This window comes from Hypanus sabinus, chromosome 8 (genome assembly GCF_030144855.1).
Source record: "Hypanus sabinus isolate sHypSab1 chromosome 8, sHypSab1.hap1, whole genome shotgun sequence".
NCBI classification, from domain to species: domain Eukaryota; kingdom Metazoa; phylum Chordata; class Chondrichthyes; order Myliobatiformes; family Dasyatidae; genus Hypanus; species Hypanus sabinus.
In genome coordinates this window covers 105,480,343-105,497,117 of record NC_082713.1, presented here as the reverse complement: position 1 = coordinate 105,497,117, position 16,775 = coordinate 105,480,343, and the positions used below count along the sequence as shown (strand labels likewise).

At 46.4% G+C, this 16,775-nt stretch overlaps 1 protein-coding gene and 1 long non-coding RNA gene across 3 annotated transcripts in view; one reads left to right on the top strand and one right to left on the bottom strand.

Moving 5' to 3' along the window:
* Positions 1–10,582, bottom strand: part of LOC132398309 (uncharacterized) — a 226,671-nt gene extending 216,089 nt beyond the window's left edge. The window contains exons 1-3 of one of the 2 annotated variants that reach the window (XR_009513611.1): positions 10,323–10,582; positions 2,773–2,970; positions 2,248–2,653 (exon numbers count right to left, since the gene is read on the bottom strand). This is a non-coding gene — a long non-coding RNA (uncharacterized LOC132398309). Of the gene's footprint in view, positions 1–2,247; positions 2,654–2,772; positions 2,971–10,322 lie in introns of those variants that run through there. The other variant, XR_009513613.1, reaches the window with a different exon arrangement.
* Positions 10,583–11,515: 933 nt separating this feature from the next.
* ppm1h (protein phosphatase, Mg2+/Mn2+ dependent, 1H) overlaps positions 11,516–16,775 on the top strand; it is a 223,091-nt gene continuing 217,831 nt past the window's right edge. The window contains exon 1 of the mRNA XM_059977530.1: positions 11,516–12,014. Within this exon, the coding sequence (XP_059833513.1) occupies positions 11,782–12,014 (233 nt within the window). The 5' untranslated portion in view covers positions 11,516–11,781. The remainder of the gene's footprint in view (positions 12,015–16,775) is intronic.

Here is a 16,775-nt window from a genome sequence, read left to right as displayed (position 1 = left end):
TTTATTATTTATTGTAATGCCTGCACTGTTTTGTGCACTTTATGCAGTTCTGAGTAGGTCTGTAGTCTAGTGTAGTTGTTGTGTCTTTTTTTTTTTTACATAGTTCAGTCTAGTTTTTATACTGTGTCATGTAACACCATGGTCCTGAAAAACATTGTCTCATTTTCTACTATGTACTGTACCAGCAGTTATGGTCAAAATGACAATAAAAGTGACTTGACTTGACTTGACATCCAAAAGATTGATCATTGGATTTGGGGATTGTCATCTGAGGAAAGATCACTTAGATTAAGCCAATGTTGTGGAATCTAGGTGAATGAAAGGAAAATCATTGAGATATACAGAATTCTTTCAGGGAGCAGATTCAGAGATGATGTTCCCTTGGCTGGATAGTTGAGGTCCAGGCTCATCTCATTTCTGATTGTCAAGAGGTTGGCCACTCAGAACTGAGAGACAAATCTTACTGAACCAAAGGGATCTGTCAACTGAAGAAGGTTGTGGAGGCTCAGTCACTAATGGAGATCCATAGATGTTCAGATAATAAGATAATGAACAGATAAAAGTGCTGGGAATGAACGTAGAGCTGAGGTAAAGATCAGGTGTAATTTTATCCAAAGTTGGAGAAAGCATCGGAGTGGTTAGCTGATTCCTGCTTCTATTTCCTATGTTCTTATGTTGCAAAGGGGGAAAAAAGCGAGATCCAAATAGATATAGGGGCATATAGATATTCCTATTAATACGTTTAGATCCTTATGTTAGGATGGTGGTTGGTTCTTTGCTTGCGAAGATCAGGAGGGAAAACTCCATCACTGTAGGATTGTTCTTCCTGCCTGTGCTATGTAGGTTTATAGTGAGGATCGGTGTGTGCGACTGATTTCACTCTTTAGGCTGGGGGACGTTCCACAGTGGTGCAGTGATCTGTGACTGCGTGGCTGTAGTTTGAGGATCGGAGTTTTCCTTCTCCAAGTCAGACTGCCTGGCAAGGCTAATGAGTCCCATTTACCCAGGTTTGGAATCAAAGTTGTCCTTCTCCTAGGCTGGTAACCAACCAAGGCTGATGAGCCCAGCCTGCCTGCCCAGTTACACCGCTGGACACCCGGTCGCACCATGACTCAGTAAGGACAGGGATGCCACGTGAAGGTGCTGCTCTGGGCACAGTAGTGTAGGAGAGGCCAATGCCAGTGACCTCCTGCACGGCAAGCCCACCAGAGATCCTATTGTGATCATTATGCCTGAAAAGGAGAGGCTATAGAGATGCTTCACCTTCCTTAGTTGAGCAGGACATCCAGCCAAGGACTCACCCATTCCCTTTTATGTAGTAACATCAACCTAATTGCATCATTTGTGGTAAGTTTAGCCAGCCCTATTGGCTCATTAAATCAATTTTATATATCACTGCATCAATTCAAGCTCCAATAAGCATAAAAGTTGAAAATTGAAAGAAAACTATTCACGCCCAAAATTCCTGAGCCAGAACTGTTTACTTTTGTAAAAAACATGCGGGGGTAAGGGTGTATTTTTAGAATCTAGGCAATTATACCTGCATGGATGGTAACATCCTAAGCGTGCATCATGATTTTGGAGTTAATTTAGTTTTTAAAAAATGCCACAGCTTGTCATAAAACCACTCACTTGAAAAAAACGATGCAATAAAAAACAACTTTCAATACTCAAAGGTTAAATAGAATAGACCAACCAAACCAAACTCCAACAGCCAAGATCTTCAAAATGATCAAGGGGGGCACCTCAAAACTCAACAGTCCAAGATAAGTTGTAAATATGACTTAAGAGTTCTGTCTCCATGAAGTCTCTCTCTATGAGCAATAAGTGCTTTATTATAAACGTAACAAATAAAAAAAAATCTTCAAGTCCCTTAAATCCTTTGTATTGAAGGTCTGCCATTTTGTAGCAACACACAAAACGCTAGAGGAACTCAGCAGGCCAGGCAGCACTTACAGAGGGAAATGGACTGCTGAAGTTCTGATTAAGACACTATCTGAAACGCTGATTGTGCAGTCCCCTCCATAGCTGCTGCCTGACCTGCTGAGCTCCTCCAGTGTTTTTTGTGTTGCTCCAGATTTCAGCATCCACAGTCTCTTGTGCTTCTATTATTTTGTACGCCCCTTTCACATATATTTGCTTAAGAGCCGTGGACACCACTGGCAAGACCACCAATCATTGTCCATCCCTATTAAGAGCTACTGGTGGACCATCATGAGCTAGCAACTAGCAGTCCTTATGTAAATCAGAATCAGATTTATATTCACATATTGTGAAATTTATTGTTTTGTGCCAGCAGTGCAGTGCAAGACATTAAAAAAGTACAATGTTGCAAAGGAAATCATACAAGTAAATAGTGCAAAAGAACAGTGAGGTAGTGTTCATGAGTTCAAGGACCATTCAACATCTGTTGGCAGAAGGGAAGAAGCTGTTCCTAAAATTGAGTGTAAGTCTTCAGGCTCCTGATGGTAGCAATGAGAAGAGGACATGTCCTAGATGGTGAGGGTCCTTAATGATGGATGCTGCCTTCTCCATGCACTGCCCTTTGAATATGTCCTCAATGGAGGGGGGGGGGGGTGGTCTTTGTGGCCATGATGGCGCTGGCTGAGTCTACAGCCCTCTGCAGTCTTTTGATCCTGTGCAGGTTTTAGACCTAGAATTGACAAAGTAACAACATGTCAGGATGTTCTGTGATGCTGAGGGGGATATTCCAAGTTGCTTGCTGCTCTTGTTCATGGGTCTGACAGATGCTTCCAACAATCTCTTTCTCACCTTAAGCAAAGCCGAAGCCATGTTGAGCGCGTCAACGTATTCTAAAGCTAGATCTGCCGTTTGTAGCTTCTGACCACAGAGTCACCCATCAAAAGCCTGGTTGCAAAGTTATCTGTTCTCATTCCTTCAGACCTGAAACACGTCTCCAGGATACAACAGCCAGCAGAGACAGCTTGTTGTTGAAGTGGCCCTTGCAATCTGTAACCATTCATTAAGATGAATAGGTCAGAGAAGCTCCAAGTTTAAAGTTCAAAGTAAAGCACAGATCTGTGATGCATATTAATTATCTGTCACTTGTAGGGCATACTTTTGAAATGATTGGAGGAAAGCATGAGGGGTCGTCAGAGGTGGGCATATGGAATGCACTGCTTGGGGTGGTGGTAGAGGCAGATACAATAGGGACATTTAAGAGGCTCTTAGATACAAATATGCATGTAAAAAAATGGACGGTTATGTGGGAGGGAAGGATTGGATTGATCTTGGAATAGGTTAAGAAATTGGCACAAGATTGTGGGACAAAAGGCCTGTACTGTGCCATACTGTTCCTAGATCTTCATTGCACATTGAAACCATAGTGCACTGATAGGGTATGGAGTACAGCGGTTGGAAAGCCAATCAAATTTTGTACTGGGAGGTGTTACCGTAGTTGTACTCGTCTGGGCACGAGGAAAGTATGCTTTTGAACTGTGCCTTGAAGGTGGTGGAATGACTTTGAGGTGAAGGTCAGGAAGTGAACCAACACCACAGAAACTCAATCTCTGACTTGCTCTGCAACCACAGTGTTCATGTGGGGGGCATGTTGATTATTTTGGACAGAGGGGATCCCAGGATATTGATAGGGGGTGACTTGGTGAAGTAATTCCATGGAAGTTAAGGTCAATATTGTTGATGATTATTTCATGACACTTAGGTGATACCAACCATCTGTTTATAGTGGCCATTCCTATATATACTGATTTAGGAAACCCTGCTGGATGTACTCAACAAATTCTGCTCCATCGCAGTCTCTTCCAGTAAGGAGATCCAAGTCTATATTCCTGAAGTTGGTCACCCACTACAACAACCCTGTGGTTTTTATGCCTTTCCTTAATCTCCCTGTCTATTTGTTCTTCAATCCCCTGATAGTTACTGGGGGGGGAGGTCTGTAGTATAATCCCACCAGATGCACCATTCTTATTTTTCAGTTCTTTCTATATTCAATACGCTCAGTGGATGAGACCTTTGTTATGTTCCTGAGTGCAGCTGTAATATTGTCCCTGATTAATAGCACAAAACACCCTCCCACGCACTTTTACCTCTTTACCTTTTTCTAAAACATCAAAACCCATATTATCCTTTATACAACCACATGTGTGACACTGCCATTTCAGCAAGATCAATACAGAATCATGGAAGATGAAGAATCCACTAAAGAATAAAAGTTGCTTGCATGTGTCAGGCAATTTTTAATGAACCTAGTGGTCCACTATGAGCAGAAACTGGGGTTATGTGACCACGTTTTCATACAGCTTGTCCAGAAGTACTGTAATAGAGTTAAAATGCACAGAAATGGATCCTTCAGCCCTTCACATCAATGCTAACCTTTTTGTTCATTACACCGATCCCATTTGACCACATTAGGTCCATATCCTTCTATGTCTTGCCTATTCAATACCTGTCTAAATGTCTCTTAGACATAGTAATGGCATCCAATTCCCACCATCGCCTCTGATGGTGCATTCTAGTCATCAACTGCTCTCTGAATAAAAATCTTATTTCCTTATTTATTGATACAGCACGGAGTGCGCCCTTAGAGTCATAGAAAAATACAGCACAGAAACAGGCCCTTTGGCCTTTTGAGCTATGTCTTCCCAGCAACCCCCAACAACCTTGGCTGAACCCCAACTTAATCACAGGACAACTTACAATGACCAATTAACCTATTGATACATTTTTGGACTGTAGGAGGAGGAAAATGCAGTACCTGGGGAAAACCCATATATTCCACAAGGGGTGGAGGTACATACAGAGTCTCCTTATAGAGGATTCCAAAATTGAACTCCCAGTCTTGAGCTGTAATACGGAATAGCTTGTATTGCCTCTTAATTTAATCCCCTACAATGGGAAAAATGCTGACTATCTCTACCTCTCATAATCTCATCAGGTCACCCTGCAGTCTCTTTCACTGCAGAGGGGGAAGAAACCTAACCTGCCCATTCTCTCCCTATATTTGAAGTCCTCCAATACAAGAAATATCTCAGTGAATCTCCTTTGCCATTTTCCATTTTGGCACAAAATAGTGCCGAACAGCACAGTATACACGCACAGAAAAATCTGCAGACAACTGACACAACGTAGATATGGTCCATAAACACTTCCCAGCTTGTGCCCTGTGCTGGAAACATACTTCCACTGAATGAAAATGTGGAATAGGTCACATTCTGTGATTGGACAACATCCAGAGCTATGCCAATAGTGGCTACAGGAGATTCCGCAGGCGCTGGAAAACTTGAACAGCACGCACTAAACACCGGAAGAAATCAGCAAGTCAGGCAGCATCTGTGGAGGGGAATAAACAATTGATAGTTTGTGCTGGGGTCTCGGCTTGAAGCTTATTCCTCTCCAACGATGCTGCCTGTCTTGATAACTTCCTCCAGCGTTCTGGGCATGTTGCTCCTTGCTGATAGTTCTCATTTGCACATCACATCATCAATCTGGGCACAGTTGAATTGCAGATGGGGCTTGAAGGCAATGATTCATCTATGCAAATACAAAGCCTGTGTACTCACCAACATGGGAAAGTAGCAGAGTAGTCAGACTGATGGAGCAATGGAAAACTAGCAGGCAGCATAGACACAGATACAGAAATAACTCTGGCAAGAAGGCTGTCATAAATGGTTGAAGGCTATTCTATTCAGACAGGACAGCAGTGTAGTGGTTAACATAACACTACTAAAGCAGCAGCAACCCAGGTTCAGTTCCTGCTCCCAACTGTAAGGAGTCTGTATGTTCTCCCTGTGGCCATGAGGGTTTCCTCAGGATGTTCCAGTTTCCTCCCACATTCCAGAGACGTACAGGTTAGTGAATCCGATGGGTGGTGCAGGCTTATTGGGTGGGAAGGTCCTACTGCCGTGCTGAATCTCTAAATAAATAAACAACAGCAATGATGGCAACAATAGCAGAGTCAGGGCTTGGTGAAGGAACAGGTCACAAAGAGGGGTTAGGTTCTCCGAGGTAACAGGAGCTACTCTTACAGTCCTGAAGTGCCTGACTGGTCAGAAGCAAGGTGCCACTTGGAGCAGTGTGGTTTAACCCTTAGACTTCCTTTCAGGTCCATAAAGCTCTCCAAATACCTGCAAGAGGCATTACAGGAGCTGGCCTGTTCACAACTTAGGCAGCAAGCATTTTCTTTTCTGAGTTACATAAAGAATAGTAAGTTGCCAACTATGGTACAGTAGATGATATGGAACTGGGCAGGGGAGCAGGCAGTGATGTTATCTAGTTAATATGGTTATCTCTTCCATGTGGACTATTTTATTATTTTTTATTTAGAGATGCAGAGGGGAATGGGACCCTCTAGCCCTTCGAGCCAAGCTCCAGCAACCTCCTACAAACCCAATTAACTCTAACCTAATCACAGGACAATTTACAGCGCCAAATTAACATACCTTTGGACTGTGGGAGGAAACTGGAGCAGCCGGGGAAAACCCATGCATTCCATGGAAAGGACGTACAGATTTCCTTACAGAGCAACACCAGAATTAAACACTGAACTCCGGAACGCCCCAATAGTGTCGCACTAACTGCTGCACTACTGTGGCGCCCATCTTATCTAACAATTCTGCATTACAAACCATTCATTCCCCTTGCCACAGGAAGAGCTTGCAGCCTTGACCTTATTTAGTGGTGCAAGAGGGTTGTCCAACCCATCTGGCCTATGCCAGCCCCCTGCAAAGTAATCCCATCAATCTCTCTCCTTCTCTTCCTTTCTTGCCACAGACCCACACTTGGGCAACGTGGACACACAGGTCTGATGAGAACATGATTCGCTTAAGTCCTTTTCCTTTCACAATTCCTGCAGATGATTTAGAACATAGAACAGTACAGCACAGGAACAGGCCCTTCAGCCCAAAATGGTTTGCCAAACCAAATAAATTAATAATTAAATGGCCAACTAAATGAATCCCTTCTGCCTACCATGTTCATATCCCTCCATTTATGTGCCTATCCAAATGCATGGAAATAACAAGCAGGTTAGACAAAGGAGAATTGGTGGATGTTGTGCACTTGGATTTTCAGAAGCCCTTTGACAAGTTGCCACCCACGAGGCTGCTTAACAAGCTACGAACCCATGGAATTACAGGAAAGAGTGGATAAATGATAAATGATACATGGATAAAGCATTGGCTGATTGGCAGGAGGCAAGGAGTGGGATTAAAAGGAGCCTTTCCTGGTTGGCTGCCGGTGACTAGTGGCGTTCCACAGGGGTTGGTATTGGGACCGCTTCTTTTTACATTATATGTCAATGATTTGAATGATGAACTTGATCATTGTGGCCAAGTTTGCAGACGATATGAAGATAGGCGGAGGGGCAGATAGTACTGAGGAAAAATATAGGCTGCCGTGGACTTAGATTAGAGGGACTGGGCAAAGAAACGGCAGTGTCGGGAAGTGTATGATCATTCACTTTGTTGGAAGGAATAAAAAGCATAGACTATTTTCAAAATGGGGAAAAAATATTCAAAAATCTGAGCTGCAAAGGTATTTGAGAGTCCTCGTGCAGGATTCCTTAAAGGTTACTTTGCATGTTGAATTGGTGGTGAGGAAGGCAAATGTAATGTTAGCATTCATTTCAAGAGGACTAGAAGATAAAAGCAAGGATGTAATGCTGAGGCTAAATAAGGTGTGGCTTCACTTGCATTACTGTGAGAAGTTTTGAGCCCCTTATTTAAGAAAGAATGTGCTGACATTGGAGAGGGTTCAGAGGAAGCTCGTGAGAATAGTTCTGGGAGTGTAAGGATTAACTTTTGAGCAACGATTGAAGGCTCTGGGCCTGTATTCACTGGAATTTTGATGACTGGGGGGACAGAAGAAACTCATTGAAAACTATCAAAAGTTGAAAGGCCGTGATAGAGTGGAAGTAGGGAGGATGTTTCCTTTGGTGGTGGAGCCCAGGACCAGAGGGCACAGCTTCAAAACAGTGGGACATTTAGTTAAAACAGAGATGAGGAGGAATTTCTTTAGCCAGAGGGTGGTGAATCTGCGGAATTTGTTGCCATAGGTGGCTGTGGAGGCCAGCTCATTGGGTGACTTCAAGGGGATGTTGACAGGTTCTTGATTAGTAAGGGTGTGAAAGGTTATGGGGAAAAGGCAGGAGAATGGAGTGGAGAGACAGATGGATCAGTCATGATGAAATGGAGGACCAGACTTGACGGGCATTTGAACTCAGTGCCTCAACTAATAAAAGCCAGCATGCCATATTCCTTCTTAAACATCTATCATCCACTTTCAGGGATGGCCTCAATCTGCTCCTATGCCTTACGTTTAAATGTCCCTCATGTATTCTCCTCTACCACCACCTCAGCACTCACTACACTTCGTGTAAAAAAAAAATCTCCTTTAAAATTACTGTCTCTCACCCATGCCCTCTGGTATTAGACATTTCAAACCTGGAAACAGATAATGTCTGTCCACTCTGTCTATGCCTCTCAGAATCTTATAAACCTCTATCAGATCTCCCCTCAGCCTCTGTCACTCCAGGGAAAAGCAGCTCATGTTTGTACAACCTCTTGTTATAGCACATGCTCTCTAACACAGGTAACATCCTCTTCTGCACCCTCTCCAAAGACTCAAATTCCTTCCTATAACGGAGCGACCACAACTGTATGCAATACTCCGGAAGTGGCCCAACTAGAGTTTCACAAAGTTGCAACATAACTTCCTGACATTTGAACCCAGTGCCTCAACTAATAAAAACGAGCATTCCATATGCATTCTTAACCATCCATCATCCTGTGTAGCCACGTTCAGGGAGCCATGCAGCTGAACCCCAAAATCCCTCTGTTAAGAGTTTTGCTCTGAAAAGCATACTGACTCATTCCATTTGACCTACGAAGGTGCAACACTTCGCATTTGGCCGGGTTAAATTCCATCTGCCAGTTTTCTACCCACTCGTGATCTCTATCCCACTGCATTCTTTGCCAGTCATCTACACTATCCCCAACACCACCAATCTTCATTTCACCTGCAAACTCCTGACCAACGGAGGGCCTCAACAACAAATTTCAGACTTTTATTTGCCAGCATTTCATGCCTGATTTATGCTCAAACTTCCAAGCTGATTCCTTTCATTCTCCCTCTTCCTTTCCCTCCCCCTCATCACTTCTTTTCTCCTCATTCTTTCCCCCTCACTTCATCTCTCTTCCTACTCCCCTATGGTTATTTTCATTGCCGTCTCTAATTACTGCCCCCCCCCCCAATTTCTCGTTACCCTTAATCACCTTCATTGTTACTGATCTCCCCTCCCTTTCTCTGCCCCAACTTCCCAGAAGAAGCCATGTCAGTCCACGGCCTCCTCTACTGCCACAGTGAGGCCACACTCAGGTTGGAGGAACATCGCCTTATATTTCGACTGGGTAGCCTCCAACCTGATGGCATGAACATCAAATCTCGAACTTGTGGTAATTGCAGCCCCCACCCTCCTCTCTTTCCCCACTCCCATTTGCCTCTCTTAGCTGCTCTTCTAACTTGCCCATCACTTCCCTCTGGTGCTCCTCACAAGATCACAAGACAAAGGAGCAGAAGTAGGCCATTCAGCCCATCGAGTCTGCTCCGCCACTCCACCATGAGCTAAACTATTGTCTCGTCTAGTTCCAATTTCCGGACTTTCCCCATATCCCTTGACACCCTGACGAATTAGATACCTGTCAATCTCCTCCTTAAAAACTCTCAATGATTGGGCCTCCACAGCTGTATGTGGCAACGAATTCCATAAATCTACGACCCTCTGGCTAAAAAAAAAAATACTCCTCATCTCTGTTTTAAATGGGTACCCTCTAATTCTAAGACTGTGACCTCTTGTCCTGGACTCACCCACCAAGGGAAACAGCCTTTCCACATTTACTCTGTCCAACCCTTACAACATTCGAAAGGGTTTCCTCTACTTTCCCTTTCTTCCGTCGTCTCCTTTCAGCCTCCCCCTCCTCCAGCCCTTTACCTCTTTCACCAATCAACTTCCCAGCTCTTTACTTCACCCCTCCCCCTCCCACCTATCATCTGCCACCTTGTACAATTACTCCCCTCCCCTCACCTTCATGTTCCGACACCTTTCCAGTGCTGAGGAAGGGTCTTAGCCTATAACATCAACTGTTTATTCCCCATCCATAAATGCTGCCTGACTTGCTGAGCTTCTCCAGTACATTGTGTATGTCTGTGTTGCTTTGGATTTCCAGCACCTGCAGTATCTTTTGTGTCCTATTTCTACTTTGTCTTCACCTTTTGTTTCTCCCTTTTCCTCAGTATCCAGTCCACACATTGCCCCTTCCTTTCCTTAACCCTTTTTCCATCCATACCTGGTGAATTCCTGATGAAGGGTCTCGGCCCGAAACGTTGGCTACTCTTTTCTCACAGATGCTGCCTGGCCTGCTGAGTTCTTCCAGCGTTGTGTACGTATGATTTGATCCACAGCATCTGCAGTTATATTTTTGTGTCCTTTTCCCATCCATCTCCCTCCAAATTTCCCTCTCTCCTCTCTTTCCACTCTGCCTCCTACTTTCTTTCCTTCCCTCTACACCACTCACCTCTTCCACCCCAGTCTTCTCCCCTACCACACTACCCCCTCCCCACCATACTTCTCTCCTTCCTTCCCCTACAGTACCCCACACCCTTACCCTCCCACTACCCACAACACTCCTCCCCTCCCTCCCACCACCCACTCCCCTCCCTCCCTACCTCACCACCGCCTCACTCCCATCCCTCCCTCCCCCACCGCCCCACTCCCATCCCTCCCTCCCCCACTGCCCCACTCCCATCCCTCCCTCTCCCACCTCACCACCGCCTCACTCCCATCCCTCCCTCCCCCACCGCCCCACTCCCATCCCTCCCTCCCCCACCTCACCACTCCTATCCCTCCCTCCCCCACCTCACCACTCCCATCCCTCCCTCCCCCACCTCACCACCGCCTCACTCCCATCCCTCCCTCCCCCACCTCACCACTCCCATCCCTCCCTCCCCCACCTCACCACTCCCATCCCTCCCTCCCCCACCTCACCACCGCCTCACTCCCATCCCTCCCTCCCCCACCTCACCACTCCCATCCCTCCCTCCCCCACCTCACCACTCCCATCCCTCCCTCCCCCACCTCACCACCACCTCACTCCCATCCCTCCCTCCCCCACCTCACCACTCCCATCCCTCCCTCCCCCACCTCACCACTCCCATCCCTCCCTCCCCCACCTCACCACTCCCATCCCTCCCTCCCCCACCTCACCACTCCCATCCCTCCCTCCCCCACCTCACCACTCCCATCCCTCCCTCCCCCACCTCACCACCACCTCACTCCCATCCCTCCCTCCCCCACCTCACCACCACCTCACTCCCATCCCTCCCTCCCCCACCTCACCACTCCCATCCCTCCCTCCCCCACCGCCTCACTCCCATCCCTCCCTCACCACTACTCCACTCCCCCTCCCACACACCCACGCCACTTTGCTGGCCACACTTCCCCTCCCCTTCCCTTCCCCATGCCCCTCCTCCTGCTCCTCCTATTCCCGGATCCACGGCGCTGCTCCCTCAGCCGGATCAGCTCCTGGTCAAGCGCAAACCTCCATCACATGACACCCAATCATGGCTTTATTTCCGCGTTCACTCAGCCTGCCATTCTGAACCTTTCTCCCCTCTCCGTTTGTGTTTGCCTCCGCTGTCGGAGGAGTTGGGATCTCTCACCGACACCCCTCCCCCCGCCTGCCTTACGGGAAGAACCAGCAGCTCAAACGCGCCTGCTCCCGAAGTGGGGAGTTTATCAGTAATATCATGCTCACCCGGGTGAAATCAGCGGTCGCCAATTTGATGGGAGGCATTATGCCTGGAAACTCCAGTGCTGAACATACCAATGGGACTGAGTTGCCGATGAAATTCCCATATAGCAGGCCAGAATTCCTCGGACTGTCTCAGGATGAGATCGAGTGCTCTGCGGATCACATCGCCAGACCAATCCTCACAGTGAAAGAAAACCAAACGCTGCCTTGGGCTACCGGCTATGCAGAGTAAGTGTGCCAACTGGTAGCTCCTTTCTAATACCCAACACGATAATATTCTTTAATCTTGCTCGGGGCTTTGCACCAAACCATCTGGTTTAAAAATAATTATATGTATTTAAAATATGCATAAATTTCTGCAGGAAAGATGTGCTGTATTGCCAGTCATGATCCATTAAAATAGTGGGATTTGATGCGAATTATTTCATTACGCCGAGCACTTGATATAACCGGAACGCAGTTTATTATTATGGCAACATTCATTGCGGAGATTAACTGCATATTTTTTTAAAAAACTACTTGTTTCATTTATCTAAAGATAAGATGGAAGTAATTAATGGATGTAATCCTATTGTCCTGGTGCAGGTGCCACATATAGTCGGAATTGGGAGGCACGGGTCGAACAGAATGCTTGTTTATGTTTGTAATGTCGGTGCATTTTTAAAGGTGCAGTGGGATTGAGGGTGAAATCTTGCAAGCTGTAACGACGTTGGTGTGAAATCGCCCTTTAGTCACATAAGACGGTGAGATAGGTTTGGAAAATTGCAATTGAAGACGTGCACAAAGGTGACGTGTGGTAAATGGAAACCGCTTTAACTCATCCTGGTTGACTGTAATTAAAGGTCGTGTGCCTGGTGCGGGGATCGGCGGCTGTACTGCAACCCTGCCCCTTTAAGGTGCGCGTCCCCGCCCCCTTGCTCAGCCGGTGCGTAACGGGAATGGCCATTACCACGTGTAGCGTGATGAAGGGAAAAGCTTTCATCAACTGCATCATTTACAGCCTCCTCAACGTGGGGGTTGAATTTATGCTGACTATCTGGTGCAGTGCAGTGGGACAAATGTACATCACTGTACTCTTTGCAAACCAGTCTCGCGTCTTTATTGATGTTTAAGGTATTTATTTAGACAATAACGTAGACGTTATTGCTCAGCCCATTGAGTCTGAAAATCATGGCTGATTTTCAAAAACCATTTTCCTGCCTTATGGTAACACTTAACCCCTGTACTTGTCAAGAGCCTATAATTTTGGCCTTAATGCGCCTAATGTCTTGGCCTCTGTGGCAAGGGTTTCTACAGATTCACTGCCCTGTGGCTGAAGAAATTCCTCCTCATTTGTTTTACAAATGCTTTCTCTTTATTCACAAGGCTCTTGTAGTCCTTGTAATTTAATTGTCCACCTGCACTGCACTTTCCCTATAACACATTAATCTGCATATTGTTTCTCTGACATCATCATTATCATCATTATGTGCCTTGTCATATGATGCGAGCATTCGTGGTCTCTTAATGTATAGGAAATCGTATATCTGGATGGTACATAAAAGCTGTTCACTGTATTTTGAAATGTGTGACTGCGGTAAACTTATCCAGAAAATCAGGTTACCTGGTCTGGTGGGGTTGAATTATGAAGATCAAAGTAAATGTATTATCAAAGTGCAAATATACCATCACATACTACCCTGAGATTCATTTTCTTGTGGGCATTCACAGTAGAACAAGTACAATAGGATCAATAAAAAACCACACACAAAGACTGGCAAACAACCAGTGCAAACTATAAATACCAAAAAAAAACAAATAATATAAATAATATTGAGAGCTTGAGTTGCAGAGTCCTTGGAAGCGTTGTGGTATCAGTCTGAGAGTTGTGAGTGAAGTTGGTGCAGGAGAAGGGTAATAACTGTCCCTGAGCCTGGTGGTGTGGGACCTCAGTGGCATTAGTAGCAGCAAAAAGAGCACAAACTGGATGGTGGATGTGGTAACTTCTACTTTACAAAAGGGCCACTCGACAATTTTATGGCCAAAAGAACATCTTTATCTGGGGCGGCAAATGATATTTACAATACAGAGGCTTCCAGGTACCTCGTGCGGCCTGGGTGGTGGAACTATATACAATGCATACTGGGAGTAAAAACCCCGCCAACCCCGGATCCCGCCTCTTGCTACCAACAGCTTCCTGATTAGTGTTAACTTACTTTTAATAATACTCACATTGCAACACTTCTCCCCCTTTAAAATCCAACATTCCCCAAATATAGAAGAACTGGGAAATTAAAACAGTGGTATCATTAGCAACAGGTTACCAATACAAAAACACCTTAAAAAAAAACACGTGGCAAATTCAACATTTAATCTAACAACAAAAGAAACTATCCAATCAAAGATTCAGTCTGTCAGGAGGTTTGCACATGTGCTCCAATCTACGCACTACCCCCGTTGACCCGATGTTGGGGACACGAGAGGGGTCTGTGTGTGCGTGTGAGAATGTCCATCTTCTTCAGGGGCCTCTGCCCCCTCTGTCATTGTCTCTCCCTCTAGCAAAGTCACTGGTGGACATGCTTCCCCAGTAGTCTGTCTCATCATTGGAAACTCCATGGAACTGTCTACCTCTGAGCCGGAATCCTGACGCAGGCGCACATGGTCCTGATGTCTGCTGAAAACACGCCCATCAGTCAGCTTAACAACATAGGAGACTGGACCACTCTGCTCAAGAATAACCCCAGGTAGCCATTGCTGATTGTTTCTCACATAGACATTGTCATCCGGTTCTAACTGTCTGTCTCGCGCATGTTGATCACGTCCCTCCTTCTGCTTTTCCTGCTTTCTCTCCTCTTTTGCCTTCATGTCCAGGTGCAGCAGGTCCAATCTTGACTTGGGCCTATGCCCCATCAGCATCTCTGCTGGAGTGCATGCAGTTGTAGTCGGTGGCGTGAGGAGGTATTTAAACAGGAATTGTGAAAGCCGGGTACTAAGAGAGTCCCCTGTCATCCACTTCAGGCCTTCCTTCACTGTCTGAACAGCCCGCTCAGCCAAACCATTGGAGGCTGGGTGGAAAGGGGCCGTCCGAATGTGACGAATGCCATTCTGCCGCATGAACTCACCAAACAGCTCACTGGTGAACGTCGGGCCATTATCAGTGACCAGAGTGTCAGGCAACCCGTGGTCTGCAAACACTTGCCTGAATTTGGCTATGGTTGAGGGGGCTGTGATGTTGCTCATGATGTGAGTTCCTATCCACTTAGAGTGTGCATCTACCATTACAGGGTAGCAAACAGGTCATGGGTACTCAACCAGCTTAGAGACCCAATTCACTGTAAGCTTGTAGTCCCCACATATCCTCACCATTTTATCTGCCTTCAAAACTGGAACAATGGGAGCCGCCCACCTTGAAAACTGGACAAGCTCAATGATGCCCAGCCCCTGTAAACGTACCAGCTCCGCCTCGACTTTGCCTTTCATGGCAAAGGGCACCGACCTGATCTTAACAAAAAACGTGGTGTGGCCTCAGGATCGGCATGGAGTTCCACGGTCACGCCCTTCCGTGTGCCCAGCTCGTCCCTGAAAACGTCACTATACCGTTGCAGAATGTCCTCCGCCGTGTTTGCATACTTAATTTCATGCCAGTTGAGCTGGATTTTGTGAAGCCAATCGCTGCCCAAAAGACTGGGCCCACTGCCCTTAGCTATCACCAGCCTGGCTTCAGCCTTCTGACCCCTGGCTGAAATATCCACATATAACACCCCTAAATGAGGTATGGGCTGCCCGATGGGAGGCAGGTTGGACCCCCATGTCCTCCTGTAGGTCTCCTCACTAATGACTGATGCAGTAGCCCCTGAAACAACCTCGAACTTAATGTCCTTTCCCTTGACAGCGACTGTGGCGTAATATGGTTCAGGTGGTCCCTCATCCGTTTCCACCCCAAGCATGTTGAAGGCACACGCTGCCTCTCCGTCTGCTTCTCCTAGGTGGTGTGTGGCTGCCTGGGCCTGTTGAGCTTTCCCCTGCCCAGGCTTAATCTTGCCCTTTATGCTCCTGCATTTTTAGCTAAATGTCCCTTTTTGCTACAAGCATGATGGACAGTGTATTTGAATTTGCAAACATTTGCATAGTACGTCTCTGCACACAGAACATAAACATTCCACCCGCTTTGCCTATTTACCAGTCTCCCTCCTGACTTGGAGCACTGCTGTCGACTGCGACCCCCCATGTCCTTTCTGTATACCCTTGGCATTATCAGCAGCCATCTTCATTCCTTGAGCAATCTCAACGGCTGTCTTGAAAGTCAATGGTGGGGTTTCCCCCAACAAGCGGCGTTGTACGGCGGCATTGTTAATGCCGCATACTAATCTATCACTGAGCATGTCATCCAACACGGCTCCGAAATCGCAATGCTCCGACAGCTGCCAAAGCTCGGCCACAAAATCGCCCACAGACTGACCTGGCTTCCGGACATGGCTGTGAAACTTGAACCGTTGAACTGTCATCGAAGGCTTCGGATTGTGGTGGTTCCCCACGAGCTTGACCAGTTCGTCATCTGGAATTTTTCCCGGTTTCTGCGGGATAGCTGAGTTCCTTATCAACTTTGTAAGACTTTGCCCCACACACACTCCGAAGAAGAGAGCGCTTCTTAGCCTCCTCAGTAGCACAGAAAAAGTGTCCCAACCTTTCCTCATACTCCAGCCCATCCTCGGTTCCCTCCACAAATTCACCGATAGTCCCGAATGTAGCCATCCAAATGCGAGGCTCCTCGTCTGCTCACAGTTCCCATTCGAAACGGGCCGACCCGTCCACAAATCCAGTTCACCTTGTCGCCAAAAATATGTGGTAACTTCTACCTTAAAAAAGGACCAGTCGACAAGTTCATGGCAAAAGAACATCTTTATCTGGGACGGCAAATGATATTTACAATACAGAGGCTTCCAGGTACCTCGTGCGGCATGGGTGGTGGAACTATATACAACGCATACTGGGAGTAAAAACTTGGCCAAC